The following is a 26,254-nucleotide window of genomic DNA, read 5'->3' on the forward strand; positions in this document are numbered from 1 at the left end:
CCAACAATACAAGTGACGCAAAACGGAAGGAGAGATCTAAGCAAATATGTTTAGTATTATAATTAAATAATCGATTATTCCCATTTGTCCCTCAACTGACCCAGCACTGACCGATTTCTTATAAAATGACAACGTCGCTTTAAAAAAAAAAAAATTCTGAGTATAGAATCTTCTATCCATCAGACAGATAGAGAACAGGCAGAAGTAATTCAAGCTAACCCACTATTGTTTTGCCAATGTGACACAACTGGGACGACCACTCGTGAGGGAAAAGGGTAGCTCTGTCTTCATGGTCTTTCCAATAGTTGGCCTCTCTCCCGAGACTGTGTACCAACTAGTTTTGATGGCGATTTTGTGATAGTGACATACAGGAAGTGAACTGACTAAATATTTCTCATGTGTCACTGAATGACTATCAGACGGCAATGACTATGGGACACTACCAACTTGGGCCATTTTAAACCAACAGCCTAGGGATGAAAGCTCCAATCTTGATTAATCAGATCCTATTCTATATTATTGGTTTTCTGAACCCAGAGATCTGCTGTCCAACACCTACTTTTAATGAAAAACTAAACAATGTGCATTTTAATCCTATTAATTTGGTCAAAATTACATTGTTTTCAACAGTCATTTGAATTACACTCTTTAAATCGTTTTGACAGGCTTTAAAAATAATCTCCACGTGTATGTTTGAGAGAGATTCATTTTTATGTGCAGGGCAGAGACAATCGCCCATTTTCTCTATTATTCTCTCTTCCATGAATTCCTTCATGAACCCATTACTTCAGATGGGATCTTCTCAGCTCCCTTCCTCTCTCAAACCAAGCATTCAAGCAGATAACCAGGGCTGACAATGCAAAGCTAATTCAAACAGAAGTCCTAAAGTTTCTAAATTATTTCCCCTTTATAGCTCTGCAACTTCCTCTTTCCCCTCTGGCAATGTCTATCCTCTAGTGAGGAGAGCAGATGAACAGTCTTCTTTAAAAAAATCCATTTCAACCAGTCAAAGTAATAAATAACACCAACCATGCCTCCTAGCCCCCTCAAATGGCCAGACAGTCAGGAGAAATTTCAAAGGTGTTCCCAGCTTGAGACCCCACTGTGGCAATACGCTAAACTATAATCAAGCAATCTCAGTCTTTGAGCCTTAAAAGGAAAGGGGGTAAAAGCAGAGGTACCATTGAGAACACAGACTATAGTTTAACATAAATCTTTACAATATACAGAGTCTGTCAAGTACAGAATTACACAGTCAGGTAGGCATATTAGATGGAGGTTGAGAGAGAAAAGATGGAGGCGAGCATCCCTCTAGAAGCACTAGACTCAGATCACTGCTGGAGGCAGGATGCTGGACTAGATAGATAAATGATCTGATCCAGTATGAAAATGCAACAGGAACCCACCAAGCATTTATTTTCCTAAGACACCATATTACCATAGGTACAGGTTGACAGGTGGCACATACAATGTAAAGTAAAGAAATTAGGACAGGATATAGAATAGCAAAGAGGTCTGTGTATGAAATGGTCAGAAGCTGCAAAACACAGATGAAGAAAACAATTGTGGCTGAGGGGAGAATGCTGCAGTGGACATAAACGCAACGTCTAGCAGCAATTAAGAGAAGAACAAGGGGCATATCAGAAGAAAAGAGCACAACTCAGTAGAAATGATCATGGAAGCATTATTAAAGGCAGGAAGAGCCCATATTGAGTAATGGGGACTTTGCTACAGGAAGGATATTGAATGTAATGATACAGAAAAGGGCAACAAAAACAAAATGCCCCATATGTTCTGAGATGTTGTGAAAATTAGGTTTATAGTCATTAGAAAAGAGGACCTCAAGAAGGGAACATGACTGAAGTACCTATAATTCTATGTGGTACAGAGAAAGGGGATGCTACCAAACTAGCAGTGAAGGCAACCAGTTCATACAAGAGAGAATGAAAGAATCCAAGAAAGACAAGTCACTAAAGGATCAAAAAGGCTAACAATGTTAGGAACCATTAGGAAAGGGACACATAATAAGACAGAAAATATCATAATGCCACTATGTAAACCCACGGTACGTCCACATCTGGAATACTGTGCCCAGTTCTGGTCACCCCATCTCAAAATGGATATAGTGGAACTGGAAAAAGTACAGAGAAGAGCAACAGAAGCTGATCCAATAAAAGATATTACCTCACCCACCTTGTCTCTCCACTAGTTTAGTGATGCAGATAAATGGAAACTAATGTTCAGTTATATAACCTGATACAAACAATCAATACATCCATTCAAAGGAAATCGATAGTAAATGAGCCTGAACCAACATGTGGACTAGTAAAAATTTTCTATGGTAAGGCCAGATCTGAAACTGTACAATTTTTATTGAATTTAGAACTTTTGAACGTTCTGCTTAAGGAGAATCAGTAGAAGAATCATTTAAACTTGAAGCTGCAACAATGTTAATTTTTACAGCAAAAAAGAAAGAACTCACTGAAACAGCAGCAACTCTGCGAGGCTGCGTCACTCCCACTACTCTCCCTTCGGCTGTCCAGCCAGCTTCTGCTAGATACTGCAATATTGAAGACAGGAAATTAATTAGTCATACATGACACAATGTATCCAGCAGTTAAAGCATGGTACTGGATATCAGGGCTTCTAAGATTTATTCCTGGTTCTGACATCGACTCTCTGTGACACCGCACGTAAAAAAACGAAGATTTTGTGCATTAGTTGACCCCACTATAAATTACGTATACTACTACTACCCCTACCTCACAGGTATATTAGCATTTAGAAAGCATTTTAAGATATTGAGATGAGAGAAAATTCACAACTGTAAGTATTTCTTCTTAGTGATTCCTTCCCTGCCCCTCTCATTTAGTAGTCCTGTCTCAGGAAAAATGTCTGAATAGCATTAGTCAAGTACTCATGCTGAAGCAGTTAATATACCTCACTAGTTTTGTAGCCATGTAGCAAGAAGAGCTAATTTTATATATTTAGCAAATATGGTTGTCGTTTTTTTATAATACTTGTCACAAAAAAACAGCTACTAAATTTCTGTAACTGTTATACTTCGGACGTGTTGCACATGTCCATTCCATGTTAGGCGTATGTGTGCCTTGAGCACAGTCGCCGGAAATTCTTCCCTCAGTGGTACCCATTGGGTTGGCTCTAGCACCCTCTGGTGCGGCACGCTCATGGTACCAGCGTAAAGGGACCGGCTGACCCTGCGCCTCCCTAGGGTGTCCCATCAAATGTTTTCTTTAGAGCCCCCCCAGGTATCTGGCTGGGGCGGGTACAGATGCTGAGGTGTATGGGGGCAGCTGCCTGCGCGTAAAACCCCTGCTTTGTTTCTTTTGAAGGTCCTGGAGGGATGGTGAAGCATAGAAACGGGTGCTCTGCTAAGGCCTGAAATGCTTCCTCAAAGGCACTAGGGTGTAGAGGCCCAGGGACTTGAGGGTAGCTCTGGAGTCCTTCAGTGCATGGAGCTTTGCTTCTTTCTGCTCTGAGAAGAGTGAGGTCCTGTCAAACGGAAGGTCCTGGAGAGACTGCTGGACCTCCATCGGCAGGCCTAAGGACTGCAGCCAAGAACAGCTGCACATGGCCACAGTTGAGGCCATGGATCTAGTTACCAAGTCTGCTGTGTCCAGAGCAGCTTGCAGAGAGGCCCTGGCTATTGACTTCCATTCTTCCACCAGTGCAGAGAAGTGCTGCCTGGACTCCTGGGGAAGCAAGTCCCAGACATTAAAATTGTATCTCCCTAATAATGCCTGTTGGCTGGATATGCAGAGCTTTAAACCTCCTGTGGAATAAACCTTTTACCAAATAGGTCTCTGAGTCCTTCGCCTTAGGGGTTTCTCCATGCAGCTCCTGTCTCTCCCTTTTGTTGGCCGCTGAGACCACAACGGGGGGGAGGGGGGGAGGAGAGGAGGAGTACAAGTACTCATACCTTTGGGCAGGAACAAAGTACTTTTTCTCAGCTCTCTTTGAGGTGGATGGCAGGGAGGACGGGGTTTGCCACAAGGCTTTAACTGGTCACATGATGGCCTAATTGAGAGGCAGCCACTTTAGACAGCCCTACCGCAGCCAAGATGTTGACAAGGCTGTGGGAGGATTCTTTGACTACCTCCACATGCAGCCCTAAGTTCAAGGCCACCTCTTCATCAGCTCCTGATGAGCTTTGAAGTTGTCCGGTGGAGGGGGGGGGTGTGTGACATGCCCGCCTCTGACACTGCCTTGTCCAGGGAGGAGGAGGAAGCCTGCACTGGCAAGGGGCCCTCCTCTTCTCCTTCTGCACCGACTGTGTCCCGCAGGTCTAGGTCCTATGGATCGGTACCAGGATCAGTACCGGAGTCCAGGTCAGGTGCTGTGTGATGGGATGGAGGAACCCTTCTCTCTGAAGCCTTCAAATATAAGCATCTGGAATGTGCCCCTGACATCAGGAGAAAACCCCAAGGGTTCCAAAATGACCATTCCCTTGACACAGGTCAGTGCCCACTGGATCAAGCACTTGGAGGTACCCCTGCGTCCAGGTCTATCACCACATAGGTCTGACCAGGAGGGTACCGACAGCAACCCATCTGTTGGGTATCCGACCCCACTTCTGACTCAGACGATGAGCCTTCCTCCGGAGACCATAGCAGTGTGGTACTCATCGGTTCCAGAGATCAGTGCCAAGGTGGGGAGGCCTGCATCGAGGATAGCAGGGACAGTTTCCCCCTAGATGGTACCAAGGGACCAGGTACCAAGCAGCAGCTTGAGGTGACGTGCTCCCTTCTGCCCACCTACACCACCAACACCAGCTCTTGCACTGCCGGCAATGGCAGTACCAATAGCACCAGCAAGTATCTGGCTGCTATGAATGTTTTCAGGGTGGCCAACACCGTGATCACGCCAGAGTCTTGCTGTCCCTCCGGCACCAGCTTATCTGGTACTGGACTCAACAGAGCCTGCAAACAGGATGGAATCAATGGTACCCGCACATGGAGAGGGGGCAAGGCAGTGACCTGACTCATGTCACACTCCTGCGCTCCCCATGCTTGGCCTTTTTCTGAGTCGGGGAATGCCCCCTTTTGGCCAGCTGCTTCTTATGTTTCTTTCTCGCCACCAGTGACAGGGAATGGTACTGAGAGTCCCTCATGGTGGGAGGAGCACTCTGCACTGACGCTGAAGTACTCAGTGCCGAGTCTGACTCGCTTGGCTCCGAAGAGGGTCTGAGTGCCTCTTCCATCAATAGGAATTTCAATCTGGTCTCCCGGTTCTTCTTCGTACGAGGATTAAAATCCCGGCAGTTATGACAATGGTCCCGGACATGAGCCTCACCCAAGCACTTTAAGCAACTGGCATGCGAGTCGCTCAAAGGCATAGGCTTGGCGCAGGACTTGAAGCCCGGTGACTGAGGCATGCCTTGGCACCAGGGGCAGATGAAAATCCACTAACAAGCAAGAAGCTCCAACTAAACTATGTACAAAAGCTATTTACAGTACAAACAAAAAATAAATAAGTAGTGAAGAAAGAAACAGAGGAAATGGATGAAAAATGAAGACCTCCGAGTACAGCTTGTCGTAGCAAGAAGAGCAGTTCCAGCAACCATCACAGGAAGTAAGAAGGAACTGAGGAGGGCGTGGGGTTGGCCGTTCCCTTTTTTACCTGCGCCATGAGCGCGCGGCACCAGAGAGCACTAGAGCTGACCTGACAGGCATCACTGAGAGAAAAATGTCCATATACTGTGCTCGAGGCGTGTACACACCTAAAGTGGAATGGACATGTGCAAGCATTCAAAGAAGGTTAATATTTTAATGGAATATGAAAAGGTGCCATACAAATATGTTTCTTCCATTCATGTTACAATTTTCTGGCAAGGAAGTACAGGAAATAAAGATGGTCACTGTTTGACCAAAGAATTAGAAAGATCCTGATTGAATGTTTTCTTTGCAAATGGTGATGAATTTAAAAGAATTCTGAAGGAGTAATAAATTTAAGAAAAGTTGGCCTCCTAGTTGAGCAGGAGCTTTTTGCAGTGGGAATTGTGGACCCAAGTTTGATTCCTGAGTATGGTCCTTTGTTACATAGGCCAATAAGTTATGTGGCAGAAGGATTTTATGCTGTTGCAATCATAGAATATCAGGGTTGGAAGGGACCTCAGGAGGTCATCTAGTCCAACCCCCTGCTCAAAGCAGGACCAATTCCCAACTAAATCATCCCAGCCAGGGCTTTGTCAAGCCTGACCTTAAAAACCTCTAAGGAAGGAGATTCCACCACTTCCCTATGTAATACATTCCAGTGCTTTACCACCCTCCTAGTGAAAAAGTTTTTCCTAATATCCAACCTAAACCTCCCCCACTGCAAGTTGAGACCATTGCTCCTTTTTCTGTTAATGCCAGAACCTGTTGGCTGATAGCAAGGGAGAGACAAGGTGTAAGGCTTTCTCATACCTCAATGCATTGCAATATCAGGACTGGGCCTAAGGTATCACCCTTGCCCCATAAGGTCTCTACACCAATCCCAAGAGTTGGCTGTCATCCTATGTAAGATCTCCTGGAAGAATACAATTTTGCTAAGTTACATGCACACTCACTTGTGGAATCTGAGTACTTTTTCCACATCCTGTTTCTCCAACAATCACCAGCGTCTGATAATTCTCCACCAGATAAAGGATGTGGTTTCTAAGCTGGAAGGGCAAAACATATTCAAGTTAGGAGAACAAATCTGTACAACAGAATTTTCAATACATTTCTGCAAAGAGCAATGCACATATAGACATACACTCAGTATAAGGTATGAATTATTAATTCATTAAACTTCATCAATGCAGTGCACAACATATAATATTTGAACATAAATCCACATAAAGGTTGTAATAAAAAAGAGCAGATTCACTTTTGCCAACATCTATTAAACACAAAGAATAAATTTCACGAAATAAAAGAATGGTGACTTCCATTACATCACTTTCATGTTGTAAAGTGATGTTTAAGAGAGAGGATCAAAAACAATTTATAAAAGAAACACAGCAGGCATGAGATTCAGCATATCAAAAAGTTCTTTCATACCTTAAACACTGGTAACTTTTGTCTCTGTTGTTCAATTGAAAGAGATGCATAGGGATTATAGATGACAGAAACACCAGTACTTTCAGCAGCACTCTGCCTCTCTTCTGTGAGGCTGACACCAGGACCTTCTGTGCCTACATGACATGAGACAATTTTAATAGGAGGATGATAGAAATTTGCCTGGCATATCTCAGTCTAACTCAGACAAATAAGTTCTTTAGGAAAAGGAACTCTGACTGCCTTCTAACATGTGCTGTTAAGCATCTCTAACGTAATAATAATAAACATATGTAGTTAATGCTTAACAAACAGGAACTTGTTCCAAATTAAATGTAAATCTCCATTTTTTAAAGTCTCCTAACATGGCACAATATATCTGTGTCTTTCAAAGAAAACTGTAAAAACTTCTATGAAACATCTATTTCATGAGAAATGTACAAAAGCCTTAACTTTTGGCACCTCTCTTTTTCCTTTTCTTCTGCTTTAAAGAAAGTTTTTTGACATACTCACTGTTTTTCCCAGGAATGCCTCTATTCATTTAAAACCAGGAATAGGCAATAAGAATCAATTTCATCCACACACAATGCTAGAATAAGTCTTCCAATGGAACCGTTTTGATTGAGATTAATTCTAAGGTATACTTTTAGCCCTACTTGCTTATGAGCCATGCCACTCACTAAATTGAGCTCATAAATCTATTTATTCCCAGTACATGTAACTGGGAAACTAATGACAGCTGGAAATGCTCAATCATGTGAGGGGAGGGAGAAGATTTTTCTCATTAAGGTAATGCATCATCTGCAGTTTTCTCCTCTGCTATTCAGTTGAGATGTCCCTCATTTTGTAGGATCTGTGTTGCACATTATTGGCCATGTCCACTGAAGGATTTAAAATATATTTGTTCAATTCTGCTTTAAAACAGACAGGTCCCATCCACATTCAACAAACTGTTTACATTTTGTATTTAACATAGACCAGTTTAAAGAAAGGTTAAAAATGGTTCCAATAAGAATTTAATCCCCATTGTAGACAGAGATTTAAACATCATATCATATAACATTTGGATGCCAACTGAAAGATAGGGAATAATTCCTCTGATCATCCATATGTTTTCTGTTACCGCTCTCCTGGACATACCGGACAGGTAGTCATCTGATTTAAATAAATTAATTCAACTTGCCAAGGCTCATCCATTTGGAGGGAGACTCCCTCATTTTTAGATTAATTTTACAGCAATGTATACATTTCTTGTTGTTAATCTTCAGTGTATTGACCCGATCTTCCCATGTGTTTGTACAGTGACCATGCTACAGGGGATTTGGGACACACAGGAGACTTCAGTATATCCCAGGAAATTGACTACTTGAATTCAAAATGTTTCTGCCTCTTTTTCTACTATTAACCAGTCTATATTCTGGCTCTTCCATAAGCTGATTGCTGCTTTGGGCAAGTGCATTACTGGAACCTCTGGGTGATAGTAAATTGTTTTCAGATCCTCACACAAAACGTAGAGCATAAGCACAAGATGGTATAATTCTTTCAGGAACAGTTTTGCATTTCAGTTAGATTTGCTCTCTGCTTTGCTTTTATTATAGAAGAGCTGCAGCGCTGCTATAGTTAAGGTTGGGAGTCCCTTGCTTACAAGATGACTAATTCTATTTTATTTTAGAGCTATACATGAATTTAGTGCTGGTGAAAGATGCCTGTTTGATATCCCTGAAGACCCACCACCCTATTTATCCACAGGGGAGTTTCAACCCAGGCAGCAGGAGCACACGCTTCCCACCCGTGCCCCCAATGCAGCCCTGCCAATGTGCCTTTACCCTGCAGCCCAGAGCCCACCCTCAGCTGCACGAGCAGAGCTCAGACTCCGTGACCCATCAACCCTCAGCATCTCCGCTGACCGGGGGCCTGGCAGGACCAGGGAGAACGGCAGCTCAGATGATGGGGGCGCCCGGATTGTAACCCTGCCAGCTCAAGGTGAACCTAAATGCCCCACCCACCCTGAGACTCTGGGGAGCGGGGGAATAATTACAGACCATAAAGTCACCAGCTCCTGGGCACTGTGGTGGGGAAGGGTAAGAACTGAACAGCTTTGCCCCAGCCCCGGGCAGCGCCAATGGGAGGTGGGACGAGGGGAGGCCCAAGAGGCTCCTGCCGGGCGGCACGGCCAGGTCCCGGCGAAGGGAAGCAGAGAGGACTAGCACCGGCGGCACCTATCCCCGGCCTTTGCTCCCCAGTGGCTCCCTCCCTCCAGGGCCCGTTCGCCCCTCACCGGGTTTCCAAAACTTCATCGGTCCCACGGGCGCCGCCATCTTGGGGTGAAAGGTCAAAAAGGAAGTGACGCCCCCACCCACCGCAAGGGGCGGGGCTGGGCTGTGTGTCACGTGATGAGCTATGTGATTGGCCGGCCGTTGCCATAGCATCGGTCCCGGGGGTTAGCAGCAGTTGCTCTTTTCTGTGCCATGCGCTTCCCAGCCCTGAGTCGTAGGGGAGCAGGGGGCCCCATTGTGCGCCCGGCAGCTCTCTCCCCCACCAGAGGAGGCGCCCAGAGACTAGGGTGATGGGCGCCAAGGTTGGAGCCAGAAGGCCCCTCCCCTCAGGGGCGGCCGGGCAGCACCCCAGGGCCCGGAGGAGGCGCAGGCTCCTTGGGGCTTTGTGCCTTGATCTTTAATAGCGGGCGTGGAAGGACTTTTAGGGGTAAAATGCGGTAAGTGGTGATTTCGCTATACACAGACCTAGGAGAAAATATTTCAAGCAATAATGATTGAAAACTACAGCTGGGCCAAGTCGGGAAAATGGGGCTTGAGAACATGTTAGATCAGTGACACTCAAACCTCCTGGTGCAGGAGCCAAATCGGGCTTGGGTCTTTTTCTTATATAGGCGCCTATTACCTCCCACCCCCGTCCTGATTTTTCCACACTTGCTGTCTGGTCACCCTAGAGCCAAATCAGTATCAACTGTACCCAAAAGAGTCATAGTAGTGTGAATTCATTGTTTCTTTATATATATATATATATGTGTGTGTGTGTGTGTATTATTCTCACAGCAAAGGGACTGACCAAGTATTACTATTTTTATCAACTATAATTTGTTAATAACATACCAAAAGCATCCTGACTGGTTAATAACTTAGATTGGTTAATAATTAAATCGCACCCAGTTTTAATGTGTGCTGCAAAGAGCCATGCCTGGAGACACATTAAAGAGTCACTTGCAGCTCCTGAGCCTCAATTTGAGTATCTCTGTGTTAGAGTTTGATTGAAGGATATTCAGCTGATAGATTTTGATGTGTGATATTGACTATTTGTGTAACAGTTATGAAGCTTTAACTTTTTGCATCTCAGTGCCAACTGCCATTAAATAATTATTGTCTGACCCCTCCCCACCCCACCCCAATAAATTCCCATAACTGTGAAAATTTAAAACAATAAAAGAAAAAAGCTTTAAAGTAAACGTTGGTGTGTGTGTGTAATCTAAATCAGTTTCTTTCAAGCCTAATAATAGATGTGGGGCACAGAGGACAATGCTGTACTCAGAGACCCCATGACGAAACATTCCCCATACTGCCAGTTCACAAGTGCTGAGCCACCAGAATATCATGTGTGGTTTAAAAAAATCATTACCTTTTAACAGATGCTATGTCCTGGATTCTAGTTATTTGCCTGCTGATTTCTCAGATCTAGGTTAGGTCTGCACTACAAAGTTTTGCTTTCACATCTATATCAGGCACGGGGTGTGATCTCTGACCAACATAGCTGTGCCGGGAATAGCACCTAGGGTAGACACAGTTATTCTGGCAAAACTGTGCTTTTGACAGTATAGTTTATTTCAGAGGGAAGGGCTATCCACAATAAGTTATCCATGCCAAAGTGCAGATTTGGAAGTATATACTGAGTCCACACTAGGAGTGCTTTACAGGTATGCTATAACAGTAGAGCTATGTCAGCAAATCCCCCTAGTTCAGATGCAGTTTATACAGTTCTTTTGCTGGTATAACTTAAACCAAAACTAAGCTATGCCAGCAAAAGAACATTTTTGCCAGTACAACTGCATCAGCATTAGGGCTTTTGCCAGCATAGCTATGTCAGTTAGCAGTGTGATTGTTTTCACACTCCTAATCAACAGTTATGCTAATAAGGTTTCTAGTATAGACCAGATCCAAGTGTAGATCTGACCCTAATCTATACTAGAAAAGGGTTGCATGTGTTTTTATACCAGTATCGCTACACTGGCAAACCCTCCTAGTGCAGACATAGTTTATACTTGCAAATTGCTAGTATAGCTTTTACTGATTCCCCCAGCAAAACAAGTTACACTAGAGCTTTTGCAGATACAGTATAAAAATGTCATAAAAAATCACCCACCCACCCCCACCCGGTATTACCATATTGGCAAAAGTTTTGTGTATAGCTCTGGCCTAAGCCTTTAGGGTGCATTTCGATAATGTTTTCAAGATTTCCTCTACAACCAGATAATGAATGTTTCTAGCCTAAGAAAAAAAGTAATCTTGATTCACACCTAAATTTGCTCCTAGGAGCTGGAGCTTTAAGAAAAATACTATGCATCGGGACACTCATAATGAGAGGGTTGCACATTTTGTTGCTTCCCTAGGCTGAGCACTTTGCACACACTGGAGGGTCCTTGCATTTCTCTCTTCCCAGCCACAAGTTCCCTGTGTGCCACCCTCCCCTCCGTTGTAGGGACTCTCTTCAACCCCTTCACCCCTTCCCTCATGCCAGGGTCTCCATGTCCCCCTTCCCTTCAAGCCAGGGTCTTTGTCCCCCATTCTTCCTCCCACACCGGCAGCTCTGTTTACCCATAGTTCCCCTGGCCCGCATGCATGGGGCACCGTGTGTCCACATTCTCCCCATGCTCACTATTCCCCCTTCCTCACCATGGCAAGGGCTTAGCGTGCCTCCCTATTTCCCCCTCCCCCATACTATTGTCCCCCATTCCTCCCATACAGGATCTCTGTGTGCCCTCCATGCCAGGGGCTGTGTGCTCATCCCATATCAGAGTTCCTCATTCTTCCTCCTTCTGTGTATCCCTCATTCCCCCTTCCCTTGGGTTTCCATGGGCCCCCTGCCTATGCCAAGGAGTGTGTATGTACGCCCCAGCCCCCCACCTCCAACCCATTCTTTTTCTTTCTCTCTGGGAGATAAGTAATTCAGGGTGTCAATATGTTTAAACTGTACTAGGAACAGCAGCAGAGCTGAGATTGGGGTATTGCTATGCTGGAAAGCTGCCATCAGCTGGTTCTTTGATCTACAGCCACAGTCGTTGGTTGAAGATGCTCAATCTGCTAACCAGATGCCAGAGGATCTGGTCACCCCCCATTTTGCCCTGCTGGCTTTTTGATTTTCATCCAAAGCAATAGGGGTCTGCCCACTGATACCTGCAACAATCCCTGAAAGTTTGGAGTTGATCAAATGCAGCATTCAAACATTATTGCATTGCAGACAAGCATAGAAAATGTCACCGCACCGAGTGCAAGATTTCATTTCACCTGGCCAACTAGAAAAAGAGGTTGAGTTTAGGTTGACCTTAGCTACCACATATTAGCTAAGCCCTCACTAAATTAGTCTTGACTAGAAAAAAGATCAAATAGTCAACATTGCTCCTTATATTTGATCTCACCTGTTACGTCTTTAAAATGACTTCAGCAGTGCAAGGTAAAAAGGCAGGGAAGCAATAGCAAAGTGGCTGCTGCTGTGACCATTTGTATTATGGACAGCATTGGAAGGGAATCACCTTTTGGTGACTGGCAAGCATACTGGATGTAATTTTAGGCGGCACCAGCATTGGAAAAACCGAGACAGAACAGGATGGATATGGCTGCTCAAGGCCCAGTTTAAGCACAGACCCAAAGCTTGACTTGTGAAAAGATCCCTTAAATTCACACAAGAAAACAAACAAACAAAAACAAAAGTATGATGCAAGCCATAATCCCTTGCATCAGGGCCGGCTCCAGGCACCAGTTTACCAAGCAGGTGCTTAGGACGGCCATTTCAGAGAGGGGCGGCACGTCCAGCTGTTCGGCGGCAATTCGGCGGAGGGTCCCTCACTCCTGCTCGGAGCGAAGGACCTCCTGCCGAATTGCCACCGCAGATCACGATCGCGGCTTTTTTTGTTTGTTTTGTTTTGTTTGGCTGCTTGGGGCGGCCAAAACCCTGGAGCCAGCCCTACTTGCATGACTCATTAGAACTAGCCAAGCCTTAAGAAAACCCTCTGACAGCAGTTCTCAAACTGTGGGTCAGGACCCCAAAGTGGGTTGGGACTCCATTTTAATGGGGTCGCCAGGGCTGGCTTAGACTTGCTAGGGCCCAGGACTGAAGCCCGAGTCCCACTGCCCGGGACTGAAGCCCAAGGACTTCAGTCCTGGGCAGCGGGGCTCAGGTTACAGGCTCCCTGCCTGGGGCTGAAGCCCTTGAGCTTTGGCTTTGCCCCCCTCCACCTAGGGTGGTGGGGCTTGGGTTTTGTCAGAGGGGGACGTGGTGCAATGAAGTTTGAGAGCCTCTGCTCTATAAGACAAGGCAGCACAGGCTGTATTTGAGGTAGTGGCTCGACCTAAGGAGAACCACAGGATCTTTGGCCAACAGCTTCAATAAAGAATCCCTATTATATTCATTACAACCAGCTCAAGTTTCTTCCCTACCACGAGTGGTAGATACCACAAGGATAAAAGCACCAAAATCATTGCACTTTATACCAGGCAGCTGATGGTTTGGGAAAAGAATCACCAGACAATTAAGTTAAATTACCCTGATGCTTTATTAAATCTTTGACAGAGAGGGTGAAAAACCTCACAGAAACACAAAATCCCCAGTCACATTTCACTGGCTTCTTAATCACTAGCACTCTTTATCATGCACATAAATAATGTGACAGAGCAACACTATGACTATTGTAATTAATCTTAAGTGATGCTTTTATACAACATTACCTAGTTAATATAGTCTTGCAATTAACTATTAGATAATAAATAAAAATTGTTTTGCAAACTCTTTTGGAGAAAATTATGTCTGATTGTAATAAGAGTAATCTTAAAATCCTGGCTGTTTATTTGGATACATTTTGAAATTACAAATAATACAAATGATCTCAGTGGTTTGAGCATTGGCCTGCTAAACCCAAGGTTGTGAATTCAATCCTTGAGGGGGCCCATTTAGGGATCTGGGGCAAAAATCTGTCTGGGGATTGGTCCTGCTTTGAGCAGGGGGTTGGACTACATAACCTCCTGAGGTCCCTTCCAACCCTGATATTCTAGGATTCTATGTAAATGTTGTTTTTTTCAATCACAGCAACAATAGCCCATACAGGAAACACTGTTACAGTAAACTTAGAATCCTTTATATAAAAGAGGGGGGAAAATCTCATTCAAGAGAAAAGTCCATCATCAATTTTGAACACACAAATATACAAGACACTTACAAATTCTGAAAGAATTTGTTAGCCTGACAGGAACATTCTGCATAGATCACAAAATTGGCATTAAGAGGATTATTGCATTTAAGAGAGACATATCATAGCAAAGGACAAACCCCACACTTAAGATACTAGTAAACAAGGATAAAAAACCATCATGGACATTTACAATTATTGAATGTTCTTAAATCAGGCAAATTAGAAGGGTTAAGTTTCAGTTACAATAAATGCAGAAGATAAATTATGTTATACATTCAGTTTGTCATGTTTTAATCTTAGTGTTATCTTTATTGCACATAAGATTTTTTCTTGTTTGTTGTGTATAAAAAATATACAGGCTATATGAAGTGCTAATTAATATTGATCTAGAATATTACATTTTTCCTGATTTAAAACAGCCTTAATGCAACAATAACAGGGTTGCCCCAAGTTGTGTGCCTTTTTTGTTTTTAATTGCCATGCTTTATAACATACGGTAACTCCTCACTTAACGTTGTAGTTATGTTCCTGAAAAATGCTACTTTAAGCGACACAATGTTAGGCTAATCCAATTTCCCCATAAGAATTAATGTAAATTGGAGGGGGGGGAGAATTAGGTTCCAGGGAATTTTTTTTTCAACAGACAAAAAAAAAAAGTTATATTATATATATATATATATATATATATATATATATATATATATATACACACACACACACACACACACACACACACACATGCACACACACACAGTATAAGTTTTAAACAATTTAATACTGTACACAACAATGATGATTGTGAAGCTTGGTTGAGGTGGTGAAGTCAGAGGGTGGGATATTTCCCAGGGAATGCCTTACTGCTAAATGATGAACTAATACTCGGCTGAGCCCTCAAAGGTTAACACATTCTTAATATAGCTTCACACTCTGCAAGGCAGCACAAATGGAGGGAGGAGACACAGAGAGAGACAGAGACAAACTCTGTGTGTGTCTGTGTGTGTGTGAGAATGAGAGAGAGACACACACACTCTGTGTGGGTGAGAGAGAGATGCGCATTGCCCCTTTAAGTACGCTGACCTCACTAAGTACACTGCCTTTTTAAGTAGATCAGCAAGTTGAGACAGCAGCTGCTGCTAGCAACCTCCCTCTGTCCTGAGCCCTGTCATGTCCCACTCCTGCTCTGTGGAGATGGGGTAAAGGAGCAGGGTGGAGGGGGGCAGGAGAACACCCTGACATTAGCACCCCTCTTCTCCCCCCCACCCTCACACAGCAAGCAGGAGGCTCCCAGGAGCAGCTCCAAGGCAGAGGGCAGGAGCAGCACACGGCACGGGGGGAGGGACAGCTGAACTGCCCATCAATTGGTAGCCTGCTGGGCGGCTGCACCACAGGGAACTTAGGGGAGCTGATAAGGGGGCTGCTGGTCCACCCTGGTTCCGAGCCCCAACTAGCTCCAACAAGCTGCTCTTTCTGTAAGCAGTGGACAAAGCAGGCGGCTGCCAAACAACATTATAAGGGAGTATTGTGCAACTTTAAACGAGCACATCCTCTAATTGATCAGCAACGAAACAACTTTAACCGGGATGACGTTAGGTGAGGAGTTACTGTACATAACTCCTCAGTTAGGTTTAGATGTTCACACCTCAGGCCCAGACTCAGTAAAGCACTTACACCCATGCCTAAATGCTCTGCTGAATCAGGGCCTCAATGAATGAAGTGGGATAAGATTAAGTTCCTACTTTACTGCAGATACCACTGTTGACTGAAGAGAAGTTTCTGCAAGGCTGAATTAATGAGACCACAGGGCAAGAATATATGTTGCAATTACTATTTTTGCAACAGTAAAGGTTAGATTTGTTTTAAATGAGAGCTTTGAATTTGTATGAAGACCTTAAAATGGCAGGATTTTTTTTTTTATTTTTTTTTGCACATACGATCTGATTTTGGGGAAATGTGTGCAGTGGGGGGAGGAGGATTCCCCCTGCGTTTCAAAATCTCTCATAAAACTTGTCCCAGGAGCAGACTGAAAGCAACAGCCCCTGTGCCTGTCAGGCCAGGTATGGAGAATGTACAATGATATAATGAAGTAGGGCTTCATTTGGTTCTGCAAAAGCAAATAGGGAAAGCTTCAGCATAGAAAAAAAAAGTATTCTAGAGAAATGAATATCTAAAAAAAGATTTATCATCTTTTTGCAAACTTATCCATACTTAATTACAAAACAAAAAGGATATTGTATATTTAAAATAATGTCATTTGTTCAAAACTCAAATAGCAAATTAAGGCACGTCTATGTTTTAATGCTTCAAGTACTTCACTGTGCATTGTGTAATAAGTTGCCTAGGTAGAACCACAACAGTGCTCTGTGTAAGCTTGAAAAGCATGTCTCTTTCACCAACAGAAGTTGATCCAATAAAAGATATTACCTCACCCACCTTGTCTGTCTAATATCCTGAGACCAACATGGCCACAACAACACTGCAAACAGTGCTTAAAAGCAGCTGATGCACTAACTTGCTCCACCTAGCTGCGGCCATTCATTTGAAGAAAGGGTGTGATGTCTGAGGCCCAGTAGGCTGACATCGATCTTTTTCCATCTAGTTGAGGTTATATGTTATCTTTGGCTATCCATGTCATTTTTCAGTCAAATGTCCCTGGCTGGAGAGGTTGCCAAACACAGGATTGAGCTTGGACCTGATTTCAGAGCAGAAGAGTGCCCCCCTCTATTTTTCAGAAGGAGATCTTTAAGCATTGTTCTTTTCAGTAGCTAGAGTCTTTAGAATAACCAGAGCCATTGAGTTAAGATCATACTGATCTAGTAGAGGATGGGAAAGTACAGGAGAATGACTGAAAACTAGAAGAAGTTAACAAGAGTTATCCACACCTTGGAGGCAGAGACAATTCCAGTCTTATGTTTGTTGGCCTGAGTTGTAGTGGTCTTCAGTAGAACCACTGTTTGAGTATTGCCTTCTCAATTTGAGGTTTGTTTTCCAGTAGCTACCATTACAACATTGGTTTGCAAGGAAGCATTGGATATGGGCACAGTGGCTCTTATCTTTCAAGTTGAGTGGACAGTGCTCACCTCTCTATGCTCCAACGTGGCCTCATGACTGCAGAGACATTCCTCTCAGTCAACGGTGGAGATGCTTGCATGATGATATTTGACTCACACTTTGCCTCCCTGGAGGCATACAAGAAGCTCTGTTTCCTTCTCATGTTTCCTACAAATGCTCTAAGGTAGAAAAAATCCATTCTCAAGAAGTTTTCCTTCATCAAGTCACTGGAAGCCTTTGTTCTCCTAACCAGCTGATTAAACATTCCACTCTTCTTGCAACTGGATGACAGTTTGGGGTTGATGGGCTTTGACCGTGCAAAAAGGATCCGGAATTCCAGGTCAAAGTGTGCGACTGCTGGGCCCGACAGAATCAAGATGTTACTGCTGCTTAGTTTCCCATCAGTCCATGTGAAACTTAATAATGAGAAAATTCACAAATGATGTTAATTTATTAAAATAAATAATACACCCACACAAAGGTTGAAATAGTGCCAATACATGTTCTCTTTCAATACAAGAAACTAGATTGTTACTGTACTACGGATAGTTAGCAACATAATTTTTAATGCAAACATCACATACGATCAACAGCTCACAAGAAAAACAGTTTTGTACTATTACCCTTCACCCCACAATCCAAAGAAGTCATCGGAGACAAGGACATGAAAAGAAATAGGGTACTTGCCTGTAGGAACCTGTTGTCACTCTTATGCCATCAACCAAGATAAACTTTTCTTGGACCTTCCCCACAATTTTGACTCCTGACCTTGTGCAATAAGTGTTTCCCGATATAGTTCGAACTCTCATCAGCTGTTTGAAAGAGAAAAAAGGTATTTAAGTTTTGACATATCAAAAGAAAATGATTCTACCTAAGAGGGAAACTTACAAACATTAATGATAAAACAGAGTCCGAAGACCACTGTTGATCAGCTAACACAGGATGCTGCTGAGTGGCATAAGATTCTCTCTCCTAAGGAGTCAAATGACCATTCTAAGGGGTTCTTGTGGCTTAGGGAGCAAAACACGAAGTGAAAATTTGAACCAGAATTTAGTCTCCCTCTTTGTAAAGCAGAGAGCCTTGACACTGTTGGACTAACAAGACCACTCAACGTATTTGTCCTTCAGGGAATAAGAAATGGACTAAACTGAACTGAAACCTCCTTTGTGTCCTTACAAAAGAGTGACTAAAATATAGTGGATTATGTGTTTACCCAGTATGAGTCCCCTCCCCCTTTAAATAATTTATGTTTGTGGGAAGAGAACCCCTCTTTCAACAGATTTCCTAGAAGAAGGAAAAAACTTTAATCATCTGGGCCAGAAACATTAAGACATTCATCAGAAAGATTCCCAATTCTAAGGAAAGTCAATTTACTTTATGAGATGGCTACAGCTATTTAAATAAAGAAAAGAGTGTCTGCAGTGCTTTCAGCAATCCCATAACAAGTGTTAAAGACAAAAATCACTTCAATATAATACATGGGTGTTAGTGCACCTCTAAAGACATCATCGTTTGTGCACTTAATGCCTTGTTTTTCAAGAGCAGTTAAAACTTACAAAAAAAAGAGCAAGCGCTACATAGATCATATTTCTTTTGAAAACTCAGATGTTATGGTTGCAATAGGGCCAATAACCAGTTGTTTGTTGCCATAAGTATCACAGTGCTTACCTTCTCCTGCTCAAGATCAACTCCTAGATTTCTGCACATTTTCAGAAAGTGGGGAAATGAAGCACGATCTAAAAGGATGTACACACTAACTTTCCGCTTGCTACAGGCTTCCTGAAGGTCTTTGAAGATATCAATGTCTGTGAAGGTATCCATAACCACAGCAATAACCTGAAACAAATACAGAAGAAACCATTAGTTCAAGAAAGCCTTGTGACCTATGTCTTATTTTTCTCAGCACCCCAGGGAAGATTTAGAAGGGGCAGAGGGGTGTATGAATCAATTTAGCTTCCAAATTAAGTAGACCCCTGGTTGGTTTCTTTTTATTGATACCATATTCCCTAGACAAGTTTCCATTTCCCTTGCTACTTTTTTTAAGTGTTATTTTATTGTGACATAGTCAACCTGTTCTGTCATTCTTAGCAGCATTCCACAAGTGTGTCAAGTACTGGATAATTTAGATATGTAATGTTGTAGCTGCATCAGTCCCTGGATATTAGAGAGATAAGGTGGATGACGTAATAGCTTTTATTGAACCAACTTGTTGATGACAGACAAATCCCTGGCTGAATCAGAGCTGTATGTGCAAGCTCTACAGTGGGAAAGCTTTTTATATTGCTCTGCATCAGAGGTGAGAGAGGACACCACGATACTGAGGGATGGAAGGGTAAGGGAATGGGTTTAGGTTAAGCTAACAGCACTTCAAAGGGAAAACACATGGGTATTGCAGGTGTACTATACATCTGTTAGGTATCAAATATGTTGCTTCACAGCACACCTAAAGTATAATGGGTACCCATTATAATCAATCTCTGCATATCATCGCTTCCACAAAGTCATACATAGTAAAATGGAAACATAAATATTGAACTCGTAGGAAGATGGGAGTCTGCTTCTTAGAGTATTCATTCTGTCTTTGACACTTACCATTTGATAATGTATAAAAAGAAAGTACATCTAAGATTCTTTGCTATACCATCTACGTGGTTTCCTTTTGTACACCTGGAATTGCAATAGCAGGAACTACAGAGTCTGCGAATAGGGAATACATCTCTTTGGTTCATAGGGTGCAAACGACACAATTAAATAGCTGAAGGCAGGTAAGTGAATTGGGAAAGCGAGATTGCTGGCTGTCAGTCCTTTCTGCCAATGCATAAGTTACTCAGGAAAAGGAATCTTATATACATTCAGAATCAAGTACTGAATCATCACTTATCAGGGAACACTATCTCCGTTTGTCTTTGCTCAGCAGCATCTTGCTCACTGTTTAATTATATTTGTTTTCTATGTTCCCTCTTGTGTATTGCATGACTTCACCTGCAAGGTTGAGCCACATAGGTCTTAAGGTTCCTTCATTTCCCCCACCTCTACATTGATCCCAAGACCCACCAGGGCAGGCAGGGACCACAGGCTGCTCTCCAACACCAGATGAGTGGGCTAGAAAGAAGCTTACTTAGAAACATTTTTTTAAAAATAAGTGTTTCACCACCAGCCTTCCACAACCAAATAGTTGACCTTTGATACCATTCAGCCACTTAATAAACTGAGATATGGGAATGGGGAGTAAATATCCAGTCCAAAACAGAACTTTGGCAAGATGGTTAATTCTTAGCTTGAAGTTTCTTACACTGAAGTACCCCAAGTTGGAGATGCAACATAAATGCAAGCCGTTTTGATAGACACATCCTAAGTCAGAGATTGTGGGATTGTCCCCTCTTCCTGTAAATGTATTGCTTGAAGAGAAGGACTGCTTCAGTCCCAAAACTTGGAAAGGATCACTGACTTCACCACGGGTATCTGCAAAGGGTTTGAGTATGCAAGGAAAAGGAACTTCTCAGCACAGCAAATACCTTCACTGGTGTGAATTGTTTTCCCCTTTACTATCATTTCTTTACATGAGAAGAAATGCTGAGGATCCTTACTGTATTGTCATTAGTAGGGCTGTTGAGTGATTAAAAAAAATAATCACAATTAATCGCATGATTAAAAAAATTAATCGTGATTAAATCACACAATAATAGAATACCATTTATTTACATATTTTTGGATGTTTTCTACATTTTCAAATATATTGACAGAACAGAGTACAGTGCTCACTTTATTTTTGATTACAAACATTTGTGCTGAAAAAAAATATTTTTCAATTCACCTCATACAAGTACTGTAATGCAATCTCTTTACCATGAAAGTTGAACTTACAAATGTAGAATTATGTACAAAAAATAACTGCATTCAAAAATAAAACAATGTAAAACTTTAGAGACTACAAGCCCACAGAATCCTACTTCTTGTTCAGCCAGTCACTCAGACAAACAAGTTTGTTTACATTTGCAGGAGATAATGCTGCCTGCTTCTTGTTCACAATGTCACCTGAAAGTGAGAACAGGCGTTCGCATGGCATTGTTGTAGCCGGCGTCGCAAGACATTTACCGTGTCAGATAAGCTAAAGATTCATATGTCCCTTCATGCTTCAACCATCATCCCAGAGGACATGCGTCCATGCTGATGTTGGGTTCTGCTCGATAACAGTGCAGACTTTCATCATCTGAGTCAGATGCCACCAGCAGACGGTTGATTTTCTTTTTTTGTGGTTCGAGTTATGTAGTTTCCGCATCGGAGTGTTACTCTTTTAAGACTTCTGAAAGCATGCTCCACACCGTGTCCCTCTAAGATTTTGGAAGGCACTTCAGATTCTTAAACCTTGGGTTGAGTGCTGTAGCTATCTTTAGAAATCTCACATTGTACCTTCTTTGCGTTTTGTCAAATCTGCAGTGATAGTGTTCTTAAAATGAAAAACATGTGCTGGTTCATCATCCGAGACTGCTATAACATGAAATATATTGCAGAATGCAGGTAAAACAGCAGGAAACATACTGTTCTCCCCCACAGTGAGCTCAGTCAAAATTTAATTAATGCATTTTTTAAACAAGCGTCACCAGCATATCTGACATGTAAATACCTTGAAATCCCGGCTAAAAAAGTGCCATGTGAATGCCTGTTCTCGCTTTCAGGTAACACTGTAAATAAGAAGCAGGCAGCATTATCTCCTGAAAATGTAATCAATGTTGTATGTCTTAGCGATTGGCTGAACAAGAAGTAGGACTGAGTGGACTTATAGGCTCTAAAGTTTTACATTGTTTTGTTTTTGAGTGCAGTTATGTAACAAACAAACAAAAATACATTTGTAAATTGCACTTTCACAATAAAGCGATTGCATTATGGTACTTGTATGAGGTGAATTGAAAAATACTAGTCTCTTTTTTTATAATTTTTACAGTGCAAATATTTGTAATCAAAATAATATAAAGTGAGCACTGTAGACTGTATTCTGTGTTGTATTTAAAATCAATATATTTGAAAATCTAGAAAAAAATCCAAAAATATTTAATAAACTTCAATTGGTATTCTATTGTTTAACAATGTGATTAAAACTGCAATTAATCATGATTCATTTTTTTTTAGTTAATCGCGTGAGTTAACTGTGATTAATTGACAGCCCTAGTCATTAGGGATCCCACAACATTTTGAACAAAGGAAGCATTATTAGTCTAGATGGCCTGGCCAAGATCCAGCTTGGATAATTACATTCTGCCTTCATAGCTGATATCATAGGGAGAAATCTAAGTAGAGATGTTCTTCAGTTCTCCTCTGAAAAACTTAAGTGGGACTAACTTAAGTTAGCCTCACTTCAGGCCCCAGCAAAATCATAGAGCAGGTCCTCAAGGAATTCATTTTGAAGCACTTGGAGGAGAGGAAGGTGATCAGGAACATTCAACATGGATTCATGCCTGACCAACCTGATTGCCTTCGATGATGAGATAACTGGCTCTGTGGATATGAGGAAAGCGGTGGATGTGATATATCTTGACTTTAGCAAAGCTTTTGATACGGTCTCCCACAGTATTCTTGCCAGCAAGTTAAAGAAGTATGGATTGGATGAATGGACTATAAGGTGGATAGAAAGCTGGCTAGATTGTCGGGCTCAACGGGTAGTGATCAATGGCTCAATGTCTAGTTGGCAGCCGGTATTAAGCGGAGTGCCCAGGGGTCAGTCCTGGGGCTGGTTTTGTTCAACATCTTTATTAATGATCTGGATGATGGGATGAATCGCACCCTCAGCAAGTTTGCAGATGACACTAAACTGGGGGGAGAGGTAGATTAGCTGGAGGGTAGGGATAGGATCCAGAATGACCTAGACAAATTGGAAGATTGGGCCAAAAGAAATCTGATGGGGTTCAACAAGGATAAGTGCAGAGTCCTGCACTTAGGAAGGAAGAATCCCATGCACCGCTACAGGCTGGGGACCGACTGGCTAAGCAGCAGTTCTGCAGAAAAGGACATGGGGATTACAGTGGATGAGAAGCTGGATATGAGTCAGCAGTGTGCCCTTGTTGCCAAGAAGGCCAACGGCATGTTGGGCTGTATTAGTAGGAGCACTGCCAGCAGATCAAGGGAAGTGATTATTCCCCTCTATTTGGCACTGGTGAGGCCACACCTGGAGTATTGCGTCCAGTTTTGGCCCCCCCACTACAGAAGGGATGTGGACAAATTGGAGAGAGTCCAGCAGAGGGCAACGAAAATGATTAGGGGGCTGGAGCACATGACTTACAAGGAGTGAGGGGGGATCTGATAGCAGCCTTCAACTACCTGAAGGGGGGTTCCAAAGAGGATGGAGCTCGGCTGTTCTCAGTCGTGGCAGATGACAGAAGAAGCAATGGTCTCAAGTTGCAGTAGGGGAGGTCTAGGTTGGATCTTAGGAAACACTATTTCACTAGGAGGGTGGTGAAGTACTGGAATGGGTTACCTAGGGAGGTGGTGGAATCTCCATCCTTAGAGGTTTTTAAGGCCCGGCTTGAAAAACCCTGGCTGGGATGATTTAGTCGGTGTTGGTCCTGCTTTGAGCACGGGGTTTGACTAGATGACCTCCTGAGGTCTCTTCCAACCCTAATATTCTATGATTCTATGACTACAGTAACTCCTCACTTAAAGTCGTCCTGGTTAATGTTGTTTTGTTGTTATGCTGTTGATCAATTAGAGAACATGCTTGTTCAAAGTTGTACAATCCTCCCTTATAACGTCATTTGGCAGCCCCCTGCTTTGTCCACTGCTTGCAGAAAGAGCAGCCCATTGCAGCTAGCTGGTGGGGGCTTGGAACCAGGGCGGACCGGCAGCTCCTCCCCCCCCTCCCTGCTCTCCTAAGTTCCCTGTGCGGCACTCACCCAGCAGGCCATCAATTGCCAGGCAGTTCAGCTGTCCCTCCCCCCACTGCCATGTGCTGCTCCTGCCCTCTGCCTTGGAGCTGCTCCCGGGACCCTCCTGCTTGCTGTGCAGGGGGGGAGGGGGGCTAATGTCAGTTTGTCCCCCCTCCCCCTGCCCCCCACTTACTCCATCTCCATAGAGCAGAGGGGGAACACGGGAGGGAGCTTGCTGGCAGCAGCTGCTGTCTCAACTTGCTGATCTACTTAAAAAGGCAGTGTACTTAAAGGGGCAATGAGCATCTCTCTCTCTCTCACACACACACACAGGGTGTGTATCTCTGTCTGCCATGTTGTCTCCCCTCTCTCCATTTGTGCTGCCTTGTAGAGTGTGAGGCTGCATTAACAACAATGTGTTAACCCTTGAGGGCTCAGCTGAGTGCTAGTTCATCATTTAGCAGTAAGGCATTCCCTGGGAAATATCCCGCCCTCTTCCTCCATCACCTCAACCAAGCTTCACAATCATCATGGCTATGTACAGTATTAAATTGTTTGTTTAAAACTTAACTACTGTGTGTATATATAATATAGTCTTGTCTGATGAAAAAAATTTCCCTTGAACCTACCTCCCCCCCATTTACATTAATTCTTATGGGGAAATTGGATTCACTTAACCTTGTTTCGCTTAAGGTTGCATTTTTCAGGCACATAACTACTACGTTAAGCGAGGAGTTACTGTACAAGCAGAAGGCTGCTATATTCCATCCTAGAGGTGGCATGAGTGATCCCCAGGTGAACTATGTACGTAGCACCCATTGTGCGTTAGACACAAGTTATCAGGTTTTATTTAAAAGACACACTGTGCGATGGTGTGATACTAAGGTGCCACAAGCATGTGTTTTGGGATGACCACATTACTCATAATTGCCAAGGTCCCAAGTGAGCTAACCAAGGCCAATGAGAGTCCATAAGCACACTACACTGTCATTTATTCTGCATATAACACATACCTTGCCGAAAGACTAGTTTCTAAAGTATGAGAGATTTTATCACAAAGCAGACAGAATCCCTGCCCTGAGGAGTCTCTCCCTTCCTTCATTCTCCTGCAGGATTGTAGTGATGGCCTATCCACAGAGGAAAGCTCACCACCACCATGAATGTCACACATTTTTACAAGACCAAATATTAAAGTAGTGATTTGTTTTTAAATGCAATAAATAATAATGCTAAACTGCAGATTTCAGAATTGAATCCTAGCTGGTTGGAGATCAGGGACCAAAGCCAGGGGGTCTTTAGTGCAACACCGGCGTCCAGGGCCAGGCTCCTAGTTCCCCAGGCACAGAGGAGCGTTGTGCAGCGCAGTATCCCCCCGGGTTTCCCAGGGCGCCCGGAGGAGGAGGCTCGGGCAGGAAGGGGGCGCAGAGGCCGGGCTGGGGACTCACCTCCCTGGCCGAGCGGATCTGCCTGCGCACCGCCTCCTTGCAGCTGTAGATGGTCTCCCCGAAGCTGGGCTGGAAAAGCGCCTCCACGCGCGTGAGGCCGCGGTACGAGCCGCTGGAGAAGGCCGGCCAGCCCAGCTCCAGCACGGGCGGCTCCACGTCCGACTGCTCGGGGAAGTAGGTGAGCGAGGAGCAGTCCAGCGAGGCGCTGAGCGAGGGCTCGGCCGCCCCGTCCTCGGCCCCGGCCGGCGGCGCGGCCGCCTGGAGGATAGCCTGGATCTCGGGCTCCGAGAGGAAGCCGGGCACCTTCTCCCGGCGCAGGAAAGCGCGGAAAGCGGCCCGGCCGCCCGCCACCAGCTCCTCCAGCGCCAGCCGCTGCGCCTCGCTGTAGAGCTCGGGCGAGCTCGGCTCCCCGGGGGGCCAGCGGCCGGGCGCGTCCTCCAGGCACTGGGACTG

The 26,254-nt window shown here is 43.8% G+C and overlaps 2 protein-coding genes across 4 annotated transcripts in view; both read right to left on the bottom strand.

Moving 5' to 3' along the window:
* DHX35 (DEAH-box helicase 35) overlaps positions 1 to 9,365 on the bottom strand; it is a 44,890-nt gene extending 35,525 nt beyond the window's left edge. For 2 of the 3 annotated variants that reach the window (XM_024202023.1, XM_024202022.1), the window contains exons 1-4: positions 9,319 to 9,365; positions 7,044 to 7,177; positions 6,569 to 6,661; positions 2,483 to 2,560 (exon numbers count right to left, since the gene is read on the bottom strand). In XM_024202023.1, coding sequence (XP_024057791.1) covers positions 2,483 to 2,560; positions 6,569 to 6,661; positions 7,044 to 7,177; positions 9,319 to 9,358 — 345 coding nt within the window. In that variant the 5' untranslated portion in view covers positions 9,359 to 9,365. The remainder of the gene's footprint in view (positions 1 to 2,482; positions 2,561 to 6,568; positions 6,662 to 7,043; positions 7,178 to 9,318) is intronic. The other variant, XM_024202024.1, reaches the window with a different exon arrangement.
* A 6,472-nt stretch (positions 9,366 to 15,837) lies between these two features.
* FAM83D (family with sequence similarity 83 member D) overlaps positions 15,838 to 26,254 on the bottom strand; it is a 12,816-nt gene continuing 2,399 nt past the window's right edge. Inside the window, exons 2-5 of the mRNA XM_024201989.2 lie at positions 25,802 to 26,251; positions 19,168 to 19,335; positions 18,187 to 18,311; positions 15,838 to 17,915 (exon numbers count right to left, since the gene is read on the bottom strand). Of these exons, the coding sequence (XP_024057757.2) occupies positions 17,525 to 17,915; positions 18,187 to 18,311; positions 19,168 to 19,335; positions 25,802 to 26,251 (1,134 nt within the window). The 3' untranslated portion in view covers positions 15,838 to 17,524. The remainder of the gene's footprint in view (positions 17,916 to 18,186; positions 18,312 to 19,167; positions 19,336 to 25,801; positions 26,252 to 26,254) is intronic.

The sequence above is a fragment of the Terrapene carolina genome, unplaced genomic scaffold, assembly GCF_002925995.2.
Source record: "Terrapene carolina triunguis isolate 2854851 unplaced genomic scaffold, T_m_triunguis-2.0 Scaffold233, whole genome shotgun sequence".
Lineage (NCBI taxonomy): Eukaryota > Metazoa > Chordata > Testudines > Emydidae > Terrapene > Terrapene triunguis.